General features: G+C 35.2%; 1 protein-coding gene across 1 annotated transcript in view; it reads left to right on the top strand.

The window, feature by feature from the left end:
• The window catches only part of arr (low-density lipoprotein receptor-related protein 6), a 351,307-nt gene that overhangs the window by 247,564 nt on the left and 86,831 nt on the right, over positions 1-16,912 (top strand). Inside the window, exon 12 of the mRNA XM_090414658.1 lies at positions 9,857-10,041. Coding sequence (XP_090270784.1) covers positions 9,857-10,041 — 185 coding nt within the window. The remainder of the gene's footprint in view (positions 1-9,856; positions 10,042-16,912) is intronic.

Genomic DNA, 16,912 nt, shown 5'->3' with positions numbered 1-16,912 from the left:
TGTGTCATTCATTTGGAGGCACTTGCTTGACTAACACCTGGCATGCTAAGTAACTGTAATGTTAAAAATTGAGTATCATGCTGTGATAAAGATTTTCACCAAAGAAGGGCTTTCTCTAAATGCTATCAAACAGTGATTGGATAATGTTTATGGGGAAGCTTCTCCTTCATATTCCACCATGAGGAAATAGGCTAAACAGGTTCGCCTAAGAAGAGAGAGCACTGAAGATGTTCCTCGTGATGGTTGGCCTGTGGTAGTGAAGATTAAGTAAATGTCTCCCTTGTCGAGGAGGAACTGCTTAATCACAGACAGCTGAAGCTCAATGAAATCTCAGCAAGGTTGAGCTTTCTATAATAACCATCTTTCGCATCATTCATGAGAAGCTTCACATGACGATCAGTGCAAGGTGGGTGCCCGACTTCTCTCTTCAATTCAGAAGGAGCATCATGTGACCTGTTCCCACAAGTTTTTTGAGCTTTTCCAAAGGAATCAGAGAGAAGTACTGGAATCCATTGTCACCAGGGATGAAACCACAGTCCTTTATTATGATCCTTTTTCCAAAAGGGAATCCATGGAATGGCACAAACCAGACAAAGCACCTCTGAAAAAAACTAAGGTCACTCAGTCCACCAAGAAGATAATGGCAACAATCTTTTGGAATTGCCAGGAATTCTCTTGAACTCCAAGGAAAGGAATACCACTGTGAATGCAGAATATTATGCTTCACTACTGCACAAACTGCGCAACACCATAAAGGAGAAGAGATGAGGAATACTGAGTCATGATGTTTGCCTGCTTCATGACAATGCTCTAGTCCTTACAACAGCTATTGTTGCGAAGTCTGCAGTGAAGGACTGGGGCTTCTAGGAGATTGAACACACCCTACAGTCCAGTTCTATCACCCAGTGACTACTAAAAGTTTATTTTTCACTTGGTTAGACTATAATAAATTTAGTTTAATATTTTATCCAAGTGTGAGCAAACATAAAGTTTGTGCCTGAAAATATCTTCAGGACTGGGGTAAGGCAGTACAACACCAGGCAACTCGCAGCAAAGGCGGAGCAAGCTAACATCACTCCTATCTCAGTATCTCCCATAATGCGAAACACATATCCTTATGGATATGTATAATGATATGCATTACGGGAAGGGCCACTACCCAGACTAGTTTCGACCTATATTGAGGTCTTTTCAGTGGGAGCCAGGCCCAGAGGTGGAGATACCAGGCAGAAGCAATGGCAGGTCATCTTTACCTATAGGAGTTGCCAAACGGTGTGCCAAATTTTTATTAAATTACTCTGGATTTAGGTAAAGATGATCTGCCATTGCTTCTGCCTGCTATCTCCACCTCTGAGCCTGGCTCCCACTGAAGAGACCTCAATAAAGGTCGAAACTAGTCTAACCCGTAATGCATAACATTATACATATTCATAAGGATATGTGTTTTGCATTATGGGAGATACTGAGATAGCTTGCTCCACCTTTGCTGTGAGTTGCCCGGAGTTGTTACTACCTTACCCCAGTCATGAAGATATTTTCAGGCCCAACTTTGTTTGCTCACACTTGGATAAAGGATTAAACTAAATTTATTATAGTCTAACCAAGTGAAAAATAAACTTTTAACATCTTTCTCTAAATCTAGAGTAATTTAATAAAAAAAAAAAAAAAGTGGCACATTTGGCAACTCCTATAGGTAAAGATGACCTGCCATTGCTTCTGCCTGGTATCTCCACCTCTGGGCCTGACTCCCACTGAACACCTCAATGAAGGTCGTAACTAGTCTGGTAGTGGCTCTTCCCGTAATGCATAACATTATACATATCCTAGTAGCAAGGCTTATACGTTGGTTAGACATAACTGGTAATTAGTTTACGGAATTAACAACGCATATAAAGTATATTAATTAAAGGTAACTTTAATGAATAACTTCTATATTTCGACAATGTCACATTGTCATCTTCAGGAACATAAAGATATGGTATGTGCACGCAGGCACTAACACAAAGCAAATGAGGAAGAAAGCAAGACACTAATATTGTTCCTTAAGTCCTAATGGTGCCCTCTTGCAGGCTAATTTGGTAGTCTTGGCAGTTGGGCTGAAGTTCTCATAATGTAAGTCTCCCAAATTTGGGGTAGTTTCATGCACCCAAATTTGTTGAGGTTAGGAACGTTTTTTAGAGCTGCTGAAGATTCTTTGAATAATCTTTCGTATTTAGACTTGCTGCGATGAATTATTTTAGTTTTCTTCCAACGAATTTTATGGTGGGTATCTAAGGCATGGTCTGCCAGCCCAGAGCGGCTATACTGGTGAAACCGGATGTAGTCTTGGTGTTCTGAAATCCTGATATTTGTTGTTCTGCCTGTTTGGCCAAAGTAGGACAATTTGCAGCTGCAAGGGACCTGGCATACACCAGGTAGGTCTAGGGGAAGTGGTTGGTCTTTGGTAGAGCGGATAAGGGATGCCAACTTTTTATATGGTCTGTAACAGGAAGTAAGGTCATATTTTTTGAGGATATTGGTTATTTTCTCAGAGGTGCCCTGGATATAGGGGATGGTGATAGACTTGGTGTAATCTTTATTGTGGAGGGGGGGTTGTGGTTTACTGGTTTTAGTATTTTTTTGGATTTTTTTGGGGTTATAGCCATTGGCTAAGAAAGTGTTGAGGATGTGGTTTAGTTCAGTAGTTAGGGCCTTGTCATCTGAGCAGATTAATTTTGCCCTGTTATATAGTGTTTTTATAACCCCATATTGTTGTGAGGGGGGGGGGGACTGCTGGTGAATGTATCTGCCAGTATGGGTGGGTTTTCTGTGAACAGAGAAAACCAAAGATCCATCAAGCTGGTGGGTGATTAAAGTGTCTAGGAAGGGGAGAGTGTTGTTCTCCTCTTTTTCTAAGGTGTACTGGACTCTGGGGTTTGGTTGTTTAAGTGTGTTAGGAAGGAATGGAGTGTCTCTGTGTGCCATGTGGCCAAATAGCAAACACATCATCCACATAACGAAGCCAAATAGTGGATTTTTGTGGGGCAGAGTTTAAGGCTTTCTCTTCAAATGTCTCCATAAAGAAATTGGCCAAGGGTGGGGAAAGCGGTGAACCCATGGCTGTCCCCTCTATCTGTTTGTAGAACTTTCCTTGCCAAACGAAATAGCCTGAGTTCATTGTGAACTGAAATAGGGCTGAGATATCGGGAGGAAACTTGGCTTGGATGAGCTCTAGGGTTTCTTTGAGTGGGACATTAGTGAATAGGAAGGAGACGTCAAAACTGACCATTATGTCAGTGTGTTGGAGTGCGAGGTTTTCTATACTGGCTTTAAAGTGGGCTGAGTTTTTTATGTGTGATGGCGTGTTGCCAGTGTAGTGTGCGAGCGTTTTGGCTAAATGTTTGGCTAATTTATATGTAAGGGAATCAATGCCATCCACTACGGGACGCAATGGCACATTTTGTTTATGTATTTTTGGGAGTTCATATAATCGGGGGGGGGGGGGGTCTAGAGTTATAAGGTTTTAGTTTGTTGGTGACTTCCACAGGCCAAGAAGTGACCTTCTTAAGGAGTCTGTGGAGAGTTCTAATCTGAGAGCTGGTCGGATTATATTCAATGGGGAGGTAAGTAGTACGGTCTAGTACTAAAGTAGTTAGCTTACCTTTGTAGTCTTTTTGATTGAGCACCACAGTGGCGTTTCCCTTATCTGCCTTGGTGATTACTATTTTTTTGTTGTTTTTCAATTCTTGTAGGGCTGCATATTCGTTTTTGGATAAGTTGGTTTTTGGATGTTTGGCTTTAGTGAGAACACCGACTACATCCAGTCTAACGTTGTTGGCGATATGGTAAGGCAGGTAGCATATCTCACGTTCTATCTGGATCATGATTTCTTTGGCAGGTATTCTTTTTGGAGCTAGGGCGAAATTGTGACCACGTGAAAGTGCGGTGAGTGCTTCAGGCTTTAAAACTGCCGACAAGAGGTTGACTACAGTGTTGAGTGGTGGCTGTGGTAAGGAAGTAGAATTCTTTGTCAGGTTTCATATTTTTTCAGGTGCCGACTTCGTATTATTTCGAATTCTTTTTTTGCCGATGCGCACGAGACGTCTTAAAGTATCGACCATAGATCACAGCCGAGTGTATCCGAAAGCTCTTCCTCTAGTGCCCGTAAGGTTTTGTTTTCGTCGGCATGGAGAACGCGTGTCGCGGTAATTTGTTCTCTTAACAGGGCGAAGCTAGTGCGATTATAAATGCACAGAGCTTTCTCGGAAGTAAAACGGTGCTTCAATTTAGCACAATTAGGGATCACTTTGTTATCCCGGCAGCGTTTTAGGAACGTCAGACAGTTTATTTGCCTCAATATCTTCAACCTCAATTTGCCGTATTCACGGGCCTTTCGTGCGATAGCATCTCAGTGGATGATCACGATTCTAGTAGCAAGGCTTATACATTGGTCAGAAATAACTGGCAATTAGTTTACGAAATTAACAACGCATATAAAGTATATTAATTAAAGGTAACTTTAATGAATAACTTCTATATTTCGGCAACGTCACATTGCCATCTTCAGGAACATAAAGATATGGTATGTGCACACAGGCACATGAGGAAGAAAACAAGACACTAATATTGTTCCTAAAGTCCTAATGGTGCCCTCTTGCAGGCTAATTTGGTAGTCTTGGCAGTTGGGCTGAAGTTCTCATAATGTAAGTCTCCCAAATTTGGGGTAGTTTCATGCGCCCAAATTTGTTGAGGTTAGGAACGTTTTTTAGAGCTGCTGAAGATTCTTTGAATAATCTTTCGTATTTAAACTTGCTGCGATGAATTATTTTAGTTTTCTTCCAACGAATTTTATGGTGGGTATCTTCAGCCCAACTGCCAAGACTACCAAATTAGCCCGCAAGAGGGCACCATTAGGACTTTAGGAACAATATTCGTGTCTTGCTTTCTTCCTCATTTGCTTTGTGTTAGTGCCTGTGTGCACATACCATATCTTTATGTTCCTGAAGATGACAATGTGACATTGTCGAAATATAGAAGTTATTCATTAAAGTTACCTTTAATTAATATACTTTATATGCGTTGTTAATTCCGTAAACTAATTACCAATTATACATATCCGTAAGGATATGTGTTTTGCATTATGGGAGATACTGAGATAGGAGTGATGTTAGCTTGCTCCACCTTTGCTGCGAGTTTCCCAGTGTTGTACTACCTTACCGAATTCCTGAAGATATTTTCAGGCACAAACTTTGTTTGCTCACACTTGGATAAAGGATTAAACTAAATTTATTGTAGTGACTACTACCTCTTCTCGAAACTGGAGAAAGACCTTTAAGGAAGAAAATTTGCAGATGACAATGAGGCAAAGAATGCAGTTTTAGGCCATTTTGCAGACAAAAATACAGACTATTTTTTCAAGGGCATAGAAATGGTAATTTAAAGATGTAAAAAGTGTGTTGAAATAAAGAGAGAGAGAGAGAGAGAGAAATAGATTATGTTAAAAGAAAGCACAGTTGTTTTCTTTCACTTTTATCACTTTTAAAAGTTAGTCAGACCGGAAACTTTTGGAACCACCCTTGTTAAACAAAGAACTTTAATTATGTTTACAAAGCTGAGCCACATGCCAGGGCGCCACCATTCATGTGGTTACAAGATCAAATGAGATTACATTAAAGCTAAAATTAAATTATTTGAAATACAAAAATTAACATTTAGATAAATAATTGAATAAAACAGCTTTATATTAAACAAAAGAAAAGGATGGGGGGGGACACGTTATTGCTTTCCATTGCCATTTATAAGGATGAGACTCTCCCAAGTTTTGGCAACAGATAGGCAGTCGGGCAATGTAGAAGAGAGGCAAAGACTTATATGGGAACTGAGGTAAATGAAATAGAAGTACATAGCATATTACAGAACCTTGATGTATACAGCTATAGGATTGGATGGTATACTAGCTTGATTTTAGGTGAAGATGCTAGAGAATTGTCAATGCCTTTGGCCACATTGTTTAAACTAAGTCTTGTCTCTGGATAAGTTCCAACAGAGGTTTGAAAGAAAATAGTTCTATTGCATAAAGGAGGCTCCAAGACTGATGTAGCAAATTTCCGAGAATATCAGGAATTGTTGTCAAGGTACTGGAAAAATTGGTCAAGAACAAAATACAGGAATGGATAGATGAAATGGGATACTGTAAGGGGGGAGGGGGGCATAGTTTTGTGATGGGTAAGTCGTGCCTCAGTAACTTGCTCTTGTTTTATAATACACTGATGGTAATGAGTTTACAGTGATACTGCTGGACTTTGCAAATGCCTTTGACAAGATACCACATAGAATTCTAATCAATAAATTACAGTGCATGGGAATGGATATGGGGTTGATGGAGAGGTATCAGAGAGTAGTTTATTCAGGAGTGAAGTCCAGAAGAAGACCTGTGACTAGTGGCATGCCACAGGGATCTATTCTTGGGCTGCTACTGTTTAATTTGTACATTAATGATATAGGAAAGGATCTGAGAGGAACTGTTTAGTTGTTTGCCGATGATGCAGAATTGGGTAGAGCAATAGTTAATACAGATGATGTTAAAATTTTGCAGGATGATTTCAATAGACTGGTGTAGGAGAATGGATATCAGTTTAATGTTTTAATGTGGCAAAGTGTAAGGTTATTTTGGAATGAAAAGATTACCAGCTGTATACCACATTGATGGAACTGTATTACAGGAAATTGATGAAGCCAGAGATTTCAGAGTGTTTATGGATAGGGAGTTGAAGTTTAGAGGGCACATAACAAAAGTGGCTAAAGCAGCTCATCGTATTACATTGTTGCTGAAGAATGCTTTGATAAGCAGAGACAAGCAGGTTATTATTCCTTTTTATTAAGCCTTGATAATGCCCCAATTTGACTACTGCACACAGATCTGCTCACCTGGGTTTCTTGGCAATGAGGAAGAGGTGGAGAGGATTTAGAGGCAAGTGACTAAGCAGGTTCATTCCATAGCAGGTCTATGGAATGAACCTTATGAGAACAGGTGGAAGATTTGTGGGTTATAGAAATTTGTTGACAGGCAGAAAAGGGGTGATATGATTGAGACACAAATTTCTAAAGAGTTTTTTAAAAGATCTATACAGAGGAAATTTTTCAGAACAGGTCTGGTGGTGGGAGGACTAGCGGCCATCCTTGGAAACTGAGCAAGAGTGTAGTTAGCACGGGTGTTAGAACTACATTTTTTTGCTTGGAGAGTGGTGAATGAGTGGAATGGGTTGCCAGAGTGCATTGTGGGTGCTATGACTTTGAATTAGTTCAAAGCAAAGTATGATAAATACAGCACAAATCTTGGATAGTGTTTGGCATGATGTTTAGGGCCTGTCTCAATGAGTCTAAGAACTCCATGGAGTAGCCTGTAGTAGTAATAATAATAATACAAACATGCCTTAACAAACAAAAAAAAAAAAGCAGTAAATGATTCATACAGAATTAAGTAATTAATGCAAAACTAACTTCATCAAGCTGTAAATATAATCATAATTTAAAATTCTGAATATTTTTATGTATTGTTTATGTTAGCATGTTTATTAGTTTTGTTTTCATAACACGCATTGTCGGCACTTGCGATGTGCCCGTTATGGAAATTGTTTTGTCAAAAGTGATATGTAAAGCAGTTAAAAAGTTTTTGTACTTACTGGATTTGAGTAGTTATATTACTTTAAAAATATTTATAGTATAAAATATTAAGTTTTGTGTTTTATGAAGACATTCTCTTGTCACTCATGGAAACAACCATGTCAGCCATTATACAGTATTTAATTTCTCGCTTACCAGTTTCACGGAGTGCGCTTGCTCGCCGAAAAGTTTGATGTGTGATTGACAGCTGACAAGAACAGCGTTCGATATCGAAGCAACGAGAGAAATCAACAAGACAGTGTTCAGAAAGAAAATTAGAACACAGGCCGGCAGATATTTAGATTCAGAGGAACTTGAGTTTTTTTTATGTGACAGTCAGAGGAAAATTGATAGTATATTCTGAAAAAGGAATCGTGGAACCATTAAGTTTCAAAGTGGAATAAGTATTGATAAATAAAAGGGAAATATTGCTATAGGCATTTTAAAAGGAATATTGGAGGAAACACTAATTGGAAGATTTATAGGAGATTCCAAAAAGGGAATCGTAGAACTAAGTTTTTTTTTAAATGGAAGAGTTAAGACTGTCAATAAGCATTTGTAGTGAATAAAAGAAGAAATTGCTATTTACATTCTAAAGGAATGTTCGAGAAAACTCTGATTAGGAAGTTTCATCTGTATTAAAGATGCCGGATCTAACTATTATTTCTATTGGAAAGAGACAGAATTGAGTCAGGAAGAATTAAATGTGTGCTACATGAGTGAAGAAAAAGGATACTGTGAAAATGAAGAACAAAATCATATATCTTTGGAAAAGGGCCTTTACAGAGAGAGAGAGAAACTGGCTATGAACATTTTGTCATTGTGCAAACAAAGTGTTTAGTCTAATCTTAAATGTAAGTTTTATTTTAAAAGGCCTTGGATCCAATTAATTCTATACTTAGTTATGTAAAGTTATTTGAAGTGTATATATATTGTTTTTGTTTTATTAAATGTGTTTATTTTGTATTTTGGTCTTGAGTCAGTGATTTATTTGAATTCTGAAAGAAATAATAAAAAAGAGGTCATTGCGCCAATTGGAATGAACCCTTGTGCATATAATATATTGGTACACTTGGAAATAAATTAAAGAAATAATTGTTAGAAACAGAGATCATCTCTATGGTAAGATAAAATTATGATAATATCCTCTATCAATATAAAAATCACTATTTATTAACAAAGCAACTACAAAATATATCTGAGAAGCAGAAAACTGTTTACTCTGTAGCCAAATGGACATAGTAATTAAACCTCAACTAAACCAATCATTAACAACAATTAAAGCTAAAAACACAAGGCTTTTTTTTTTTTTTTTAACCAAAAATACTGAAAAACCATTAATAAATTAATAAAGTAAATTATTGTTCAAGAATAAGAATAACTAGTGAGAAGTAATATTGAATATACTGAACTGAGCAAACTCATAAAGGGAGAGATCAGAGAGAATATGTAGAATGCTAAAACTGCAGTAATAAGAAATCCCTTGGGAAATACCAGTTTAAAAATTAAATGCAGGGATGTCTACAGGTAAGAGATGGATCGATGAACTAAAACACAAAAAGGAAAAGTTACAGATTAGAAATCTTAAAAACAGTAAGTAATTTCTGTAAGAAACTCTAACTTTCTTGTTCCACCACTGGCCTGCTGCTATGCAATATAGATGTTTTGGAGATCTGCGACACAGAAATCGAGAATGGCATGCATGAGATAAAAAAAAATGGAAACTCCTGATGAAGATTAGATAAATGTTGAAATGTTAAAATTTTACTAGAAGGATTGTTACCTACTCTAGAGAAATGCTACAACAGTGTTATTTTCAGTATATTCATCCCTGACCAGTGTAGTGGCTAGTGGTCACTGCACGTCAGGGATGATTTTTCTAATTAACTACAATTAGTTAGATAGAAAAAAATAGTGATATAATTTATCTAAATGCAAAATTGATATCCTTTCATGTAATTTAAGGTAGTATAGCAAATACTGTTCTAATAAATTATTGAAAAGTTCTGACAAAAGTCCCATTAACATAGTGCTATTATAAAGGAAATTCATTATGGCAAATTATTCCTGCAATCCCAATGGTTGGTTGTGGTGAAAATTGAGTGCATCATTGAACTTATAAGTACAATGATGCACTCAATTCTAAGATTTATCTTTAATTTTTTAAATATTTATTTATTTATTTATATTTTATTTTATTTTTTGCAATGAATAGGTTTATGTATTGGAGTGACTGGGGAACACATAAACACATTGAAAGAGCAGCTATGGATGGCAGTCGTAGAATAGTTTTAATTAGTAAAGTTGGCCGTGCTAATAGTTTAACAATTGATTATGAGGATGGAAGATTATACTGGAATGATCTTGATGATAATATGATTGAATCTTCTGATCTCTCTGGTAATTAGAAAAGTTTACTAGTCCATTTTGTTGATTTGTATGTGCATTATGTATATACTGCTTAAAAATGTAAGGAATTGTCTCTTTAATAATCTATTCCTTCCTCATGAAATATTCACGAGGAAGGAATGGATTATTATATCTTATATATCCTGAAATACTAGCATATGGCATACCACATCATGGGACTTAACCAGCATTTTTATTAGAAGGGGAGCAGAGAGAAAGGATTATTATAGGATTGTTCCTTACATTTTTAGAATTTTTAGAATATTTCATAATTGAAATGTTGTCTTTGCCAAAAACAACAGGAGTAACCTAACTTTTAATTGATTAAGGCTAGACACTTAAGCAAAAATCAAATTTATAACATTAAATGATGCTCTGCAGGTGCGATTAACAATGTCTCTACATCATCATCATTCTTTTCAAAATCTCTCTCTCTCCAAATCTCAAAATTATCAACAGACGGAAGGCAAAGTTTATAAAATGTTTTTATGTTTGTCTGTGTGACTGTATTTCAAGTGGAATTGAAGGATTAAAAAATCAAAAAAGGAAAATCTGCTGACTCTTAAAATTGTTGTTCAACAACGATTTCACAAGGGATTACTGGTCCATACTTATATACATACTTACATATTGACATTCATATCCTAGAATTGTTAAAATACTGATACTTAATGGAATTTATTTGTATATTAGAATGATATTCATAATTCTGGAAGTTTCTGTACTTCGTTGCATAGCAGACTAAAATTTCCACACTTCAAAACATTCGTTAAGAATATTTAAGTTACTCATGTATTGAAGAGAAATAGAAATCTCAGCTTTATTTCTACAAACAGAAGTTGAATCCAGTTTAAAAGATTTAACAACATGGACCAGTTAATATCTGCTCCACCATCAAGTCAATATTGGTTTAATAATCAATTATTGAGGAGTGAGAGAAAAGAAATGCAGTAAGTATAAAAAATTCAACTGAAAATAAATCAAATTGCAGTGGTGAAGAGTATTTATCAAAACTACTTCCTAAAAATGAGTAAGATTGAGTCAGTCATTCTTATTTATGTTAAGCAGATAAATCAGAACTTCACAGCATTCTTTATTATGCAGTCTTTCTATTTAAAAAAAAAAGTTTTTATGTTATAGCTCAACAATGCTCTTTGGTTGGAAAGACTTGGTTTTAAATCCCATCTAGGATGTGAATCTTTATCAGGAATTTTCAGTTGAAAGTGAGTCAGCCAGGAAAGATTTTTTCCCTCCCTGGACACTTGGGTGTTTCATCCTTCAAAACAGGCAATTGGCAGCTATAATACACTATGTAGATAGAATTGACTGCCTTATCAAAGTTGATCAGGTTTCAAAGAAGCAAAGTTAGTTGTTCCTGACAAGCCATTGAGTTTAAACATACAGTGGAGAATGAGATTTATCCAGTGGCTTGCAAACCAGATGAAAGGAAACTTGCAAAATGTATAGTACAGTGCAGTACAGTCAATTTTCAGTATAAAAAACTCATAAACTCATAAGAACCACTTGAATAGTTTGCTATAAATAAAATATTTGTTTTAAAAGTATTGCCATTACTGTTGTTAACCATCAAATATATGTATTAATTAATAAATTACAAAACATGCAATAAATTCTCCTTGTATACAGAAGAAAGAGTGAGAGATTCCCTTTGGCTAAGGAGTTTTTCCAAAATTAAATTTTAGCCTTGGGTGATTGGGTGGGAGAATACAAATTGGTTATTATTCATTAAAAAAAGTGCAAAATTCTGTAATGCATTTAAGGTTCAAACCATGAGTATTATTATTATTATTATTCTTTATCTATAATTCTGTTCAGTCATTCACTTTTCTCAGCAGCAAGATGTGAGAGAGTAAAGGATTTGTAAACAAAAAATAGTAATTGCTGAATTATGTGCCAAAAAATTGTGTGCATGTGTGTACATACAGCCTTCATAACTCAGTCTATATAAATGGTATTTGGATTTTGATCCAGGTTTTTGGTTGAAAGACCTAGAATTGAATCCTATGTAGGACACAAAGAACCATTATTGGGACTTTGCAGTTGAAGGTGAGTTGGTCATTTTTGTACAGAGATGACAGGTTTTTCCCCTTCTGGGAAACTCAAGTTTTTCATCCCACAAAACAGGCAAACTTCCGGAAGCACACATGCAATTTACAGCCATAGCACACGATGCGGATATGATTAACCACCCTATCATAAGCAGTATCAGGTTTCTAAGAAGCCAACTACTTGGCTATGACAATCTGCTGAACCTAACATGAAAGAGAAAATGAGATGAGATATAATACATGTGTGTGTGTGTGTGTGTGTGTGTGTGTGTGTGTGTGTGTGTGTGTGTGTGTGTGTGTGTGTGTGTGTGTACACACACACACACACATTGTAGAAATATACTTTTATACTCTTACATACATCTTATCTTCAATATTTAAAAATATCAAGTTTAAAACAAAAACAACCCCTTTATTAAACATTTGAAGAATTTACAAGCAGTTTCCCTCCTCATCACACACACACAGATAAAATCACATCACATTTTGGTGACAACTCAGTTAAGGCAGTTATCGCTAAATCTAAAACTTAAATAAATAAATAAAATATTTCAGTTAAAAATAAGACTGTTGACCCCAGTTTTAACTGATTTTTAACACTAATTAAGGGGAGAAAAAACTGAAAGTTAAAGAACAATTTTTTATAGCTTCATACTCTTCAAATTCTTTTACTTTTCTTAATTTGAAGAAAAAATAAACTTGTTCCCTCACCCGACTTCAGAGTCTTACCAAAAATTTCTCTCCTTCATAAAATATCCAAAAAAAAAGAGCAAAGTAGGCATACAGAGCTCTTTGTTCCTGTACAACCCTTCCATTTGATGAAATGTTCCTCTTTTTTAATTGTTTGTTCCTTTTCTTGTCTCCAGATTACTGGTTAGTAGATTAGTAGTAGCATGATGAACTTTTCTCTTAAAGTGTGCAAAAATTACATAAGCAAGACTATTAAAAGGAAGTAAAATTTTTCTTTCCTGAAGAAAGGAGAGAAAAATCCACTGCCAATTATTAGCTAGCACAACTTAATATCCATTTGTTAAATGCATTAGTTTAACTTTGAAAACTAATCAAAAGGACTTCTTTAGATTTGTACATTCTAGTGATCACTAATTATTTGAAAAAATAATAAAATAAAATAATAACTTTTGGTTTCTATCTTCCATTTTTCAACTTTCTGCATCTCTCAAAACAAAATTCAATTTGAATCCAAGCACACCTGGGTGCCCTTTTATCATATCCAGGAGTCTACGAAGTACCCTGCTCATGTAATCAAGCCTACTGTGGTCAAACAGGAAGAACTGTGAACATCCACATCAATAAACACAAATGATACATCCGGCATTATCACTATGGCAAGTCAGGCCTAGCAGACCATGCTCTGGATACTCCTGCAGACAGGATCAACTGGAAGAACACAAAAGTGCTGCACAGAAGCTCTTACAAGTCAGAGAGATTGTTCTTAGAGGCAACAGAAGCCCTGAAACACACTCCAAATCTCAACAAATACGGCTGTATAAATTTGCCTAAAATCTGGGAGACAGTCATCTTAAGAAAAAACTAGTACTGGTTTTTTTCTGTTTAGGACTCTAGTCTTATGTGATAGCCACATTTTTTTTTTTTTTTTCAGATAGAGGGCACCAAAGTCAGAATTCTAGTCTGTTGTTGCTACAGTTTTGTTTGACTAGTCCGTTATTTACACCATGTTGTTATAGTCTCACATATTGTGACAAACTGTGTTTTTGTGCTCTGAAGATGCTGGTTATAACACCAGCGAAATATCAGCAATAAGTTAATAAATAATTATTTACTTATTATTCTGTGTTCTAATATATATACCATTAAAAAATAAACAACATTTTCTTTGGCTTTTATTGGACCATGATTCTTTATAAATATATGTATACAATCGTCTACAAGTTTCACCAGCTTAAATCTGTCTGGCTTCTTCAGGAAAATAATAATCAATTACCTTTTTTGGACGTACTAATAAAAAAAACAAGAGAATGGACAAATCAAGCTCGCACTCTACCACAAACCTACAGACACTGGACATTATCTTCACTTTAAATCTACTCTCCATTATGCACAAAAACTTAGCATTATACATGTGCTTAAAAATAGAGCTACAAATATCATCACAGAAGTAAAAGATCTGCTTGATGAGCTCTCACTCATATCTAAAACTCTAGTCAAAAATGGTTACCCAAAAAATATTATCCAAAAGATTCTCAATAGAAACAGCTCACAGTGACAACTTTAATTGACGCAGTATACATCGTCCACCGTCATACCTTATGCCGGCTCAGTTTCAACAAAAATGGCAAAAATCATGCAGTCTTTCAACATCAGGGTTGCCTTCAAACCTATTTTAACTACACAACACATGTTAAGATCTACTAAGGACAGCATCGTCTTCTAAAAGCATGCAGGTGTATATAGCATCCCATGTTCCTGTGGACTGAATTATATAAGCCAAACATCACGATGCCCAGAAATCTGAAAAAAAGAACATATAGGAGATGTCAACAACAACAGAACAGACCTCAGGACTGGTCCATCATTTCTTGATTTCGAACCACTCCATCGATTGAGACAACAGCTCCTTGCCATACATTGTAGAAGATTTCAGATGCAGAAACTTTAAAGAAGCTGCAGTGGTACTCCGCATAGGAGACAATCTCAACAGAAATCAAGGCATGATATTAAAAGACATTTAGAAAAGCTTAATAAATTCACTATGTATAGCAGAACTTAATTTTGTGAAAAACTATAAAGTGCGATCTACAAACAATGACTAAGTCTCCGCGTTCCATGCTCTTAATGTCGTCATTTCAATTTTAATTAATTTTACTGTCGTTACTGCATTCCTTTTTAGCATTTAATGTTAGTGTACCCATTTCTTGACCTGAAGAAGCCAGACAGACTTAAGCTGGCGAAACCTGTAGACAATTGTATACATATATTTATAAAGAATCATGGTCCAATAAAATCCAAAGAAAATGTCTCTTCCTTTGTTTCTAGATAAGTTAACTATACCACAACAAAGACTACTTTAATTTTAGATTCGATGGACTGTAATTACTGTGGATGAGTTAAGGATTTTTTTGCGATTTTTTTTTTTTTTTTTTTTTTTATTTATTATTTTTACATTGTCCGGAAACCTTGCTCTAGAGCAGAGTTTCTCAAACTTTTTCTACAACGGAACACTTGACAAATCCTGAAATGCTTACAGAACACCTTGGTTATTTTGTAATGTATTAATTAATAATTCATAATTTAGCTTATTTTATTGTTAATTAATAATAGTTAATTAATTATTAATGATTGGCAATTAATTATTAATTAATTAAACATCAATTAAACCATTATTAAATTAATTTGTGCTGATTTTCATTGATGTATCCCATTCTGATCACCAAAAATTTATAATATAAGTACTTACGAGTGAATGCAGACTTTTTCTCCTGTGTGCTGGTTTTGTAGGTTAAATATAAATAAAATAAATGAGTAAATCTAAGCGTTAAGAAAAATTAATCATTTATTGTCAAATGTTAATTAGTAAAAACAAAACACATAAAAATAGTAAAACGTATATTGCAAATAAAGTTCTTAATGACTCCGAAGTTTTTGTGTCTTTGAATTACAAATTCTTTTGATATCAGGCACAATATTAGAAAGTTGAATTCTCATATTTGGTGTAGCATCGAATCTGTTCCTGGACTTTGATTTGGTTGCAGCATAATATGAAAATCCTGCCTCGCATAAATATGTCGTTGTAAAAGGAAATAAAACAAGAATAGCTAGTTTTGACATGCTTGTCCAGAAATCATTTATTGGTAGTTCCTTGTATTTTTGTTTTAAATCAGAGTCACTAATTAAGTCAATTAAATTTTTATAGTCACTTGCGCTGAAGCCTGCTGGCTGAGCTGTCACTGTAAATGGATTCAGAGCCCAGGAATTGTCCTCACTGGATTTTGGAAAATATTTCAAAAGGTTTAATTGTGAGTCGTGCAAGTGTTCTAAAATTACGTTAGAGACTTCTTCATTTACTTTAGAATTTATTTCAGTCAAAAATTCATGCAAGGTGGGAAAACAATCAAAATTATTCTGTTCAACTATAGAGATCCAGAATTTCAACTTCCTATCAGAAGTTGCAATTTTATCTCTTGTATTAAAAATTGTAATATTCTTTCCTTGTAATGATAAGTTAATTTCATTGCACTTTGTAAAAATATCTGTCAGATACGCAAGACTCATCAACCATGAATAATTTCTTAATAATTCAATAAAATTTTGTCCTAAATTATGTGACATCAAGAAGACCATTAACTCACTACGAAGTTCAAAAAGCCTCAATAATGCTTTTCCTCTGGATAGCCATCTCACTTCAGTATGTAATAAAAGTGCGTTATTTGCACTACCCATTTCATCGCACAAAATATTAAATAATTTGAATTGAAGTGGTCGAGATTTTACATAGTTGATCATTTTTACGGCTTCATCCAAAATAGCTTTTAAATATGTAGGAATTTTTTTTGTTACTAGTGATTGTCTATGCAAAACACGACTTTTGGTGGCTCTTGTAGCTACTTGCAGGATACCTGTTACAACTCCTTGCATTTTTCCTACCATTGCTTGAGCAGCATCTGTACAAATATCAATATACTTCTCCCAACCGATTTCCTATTTTGTAATATAATTATTAATACAGTTGAATATATCTTCTCCGGTAGTTTTTTCTTATAGATATTCGCACATGAGTAAATCTTCTTCAATACTTTTATCAAATATGTAGCGAA

This window comes from Typopeltis vanoorti, chromosome 25 (assembly GCF_054136105.1).
Source record: "Typopeltis vanoorti isolate ZY-2024b chromosome 25, IOZ_Tvanoo_1.0, whole genome shotgun sequence".
Classification (NCBI taxonomy): domain Eukaryota; kingdom Metazoa; phylum Arthropoda; class Arachnida; order Uropygi; family Thelyphonidae; genus Typopeltis; species Typopeltis vanoorti.
Note: the sequence above shows the minus strand (reverse complement) of the source record. Positions and strands in the feature narration are given on the sequence as shown.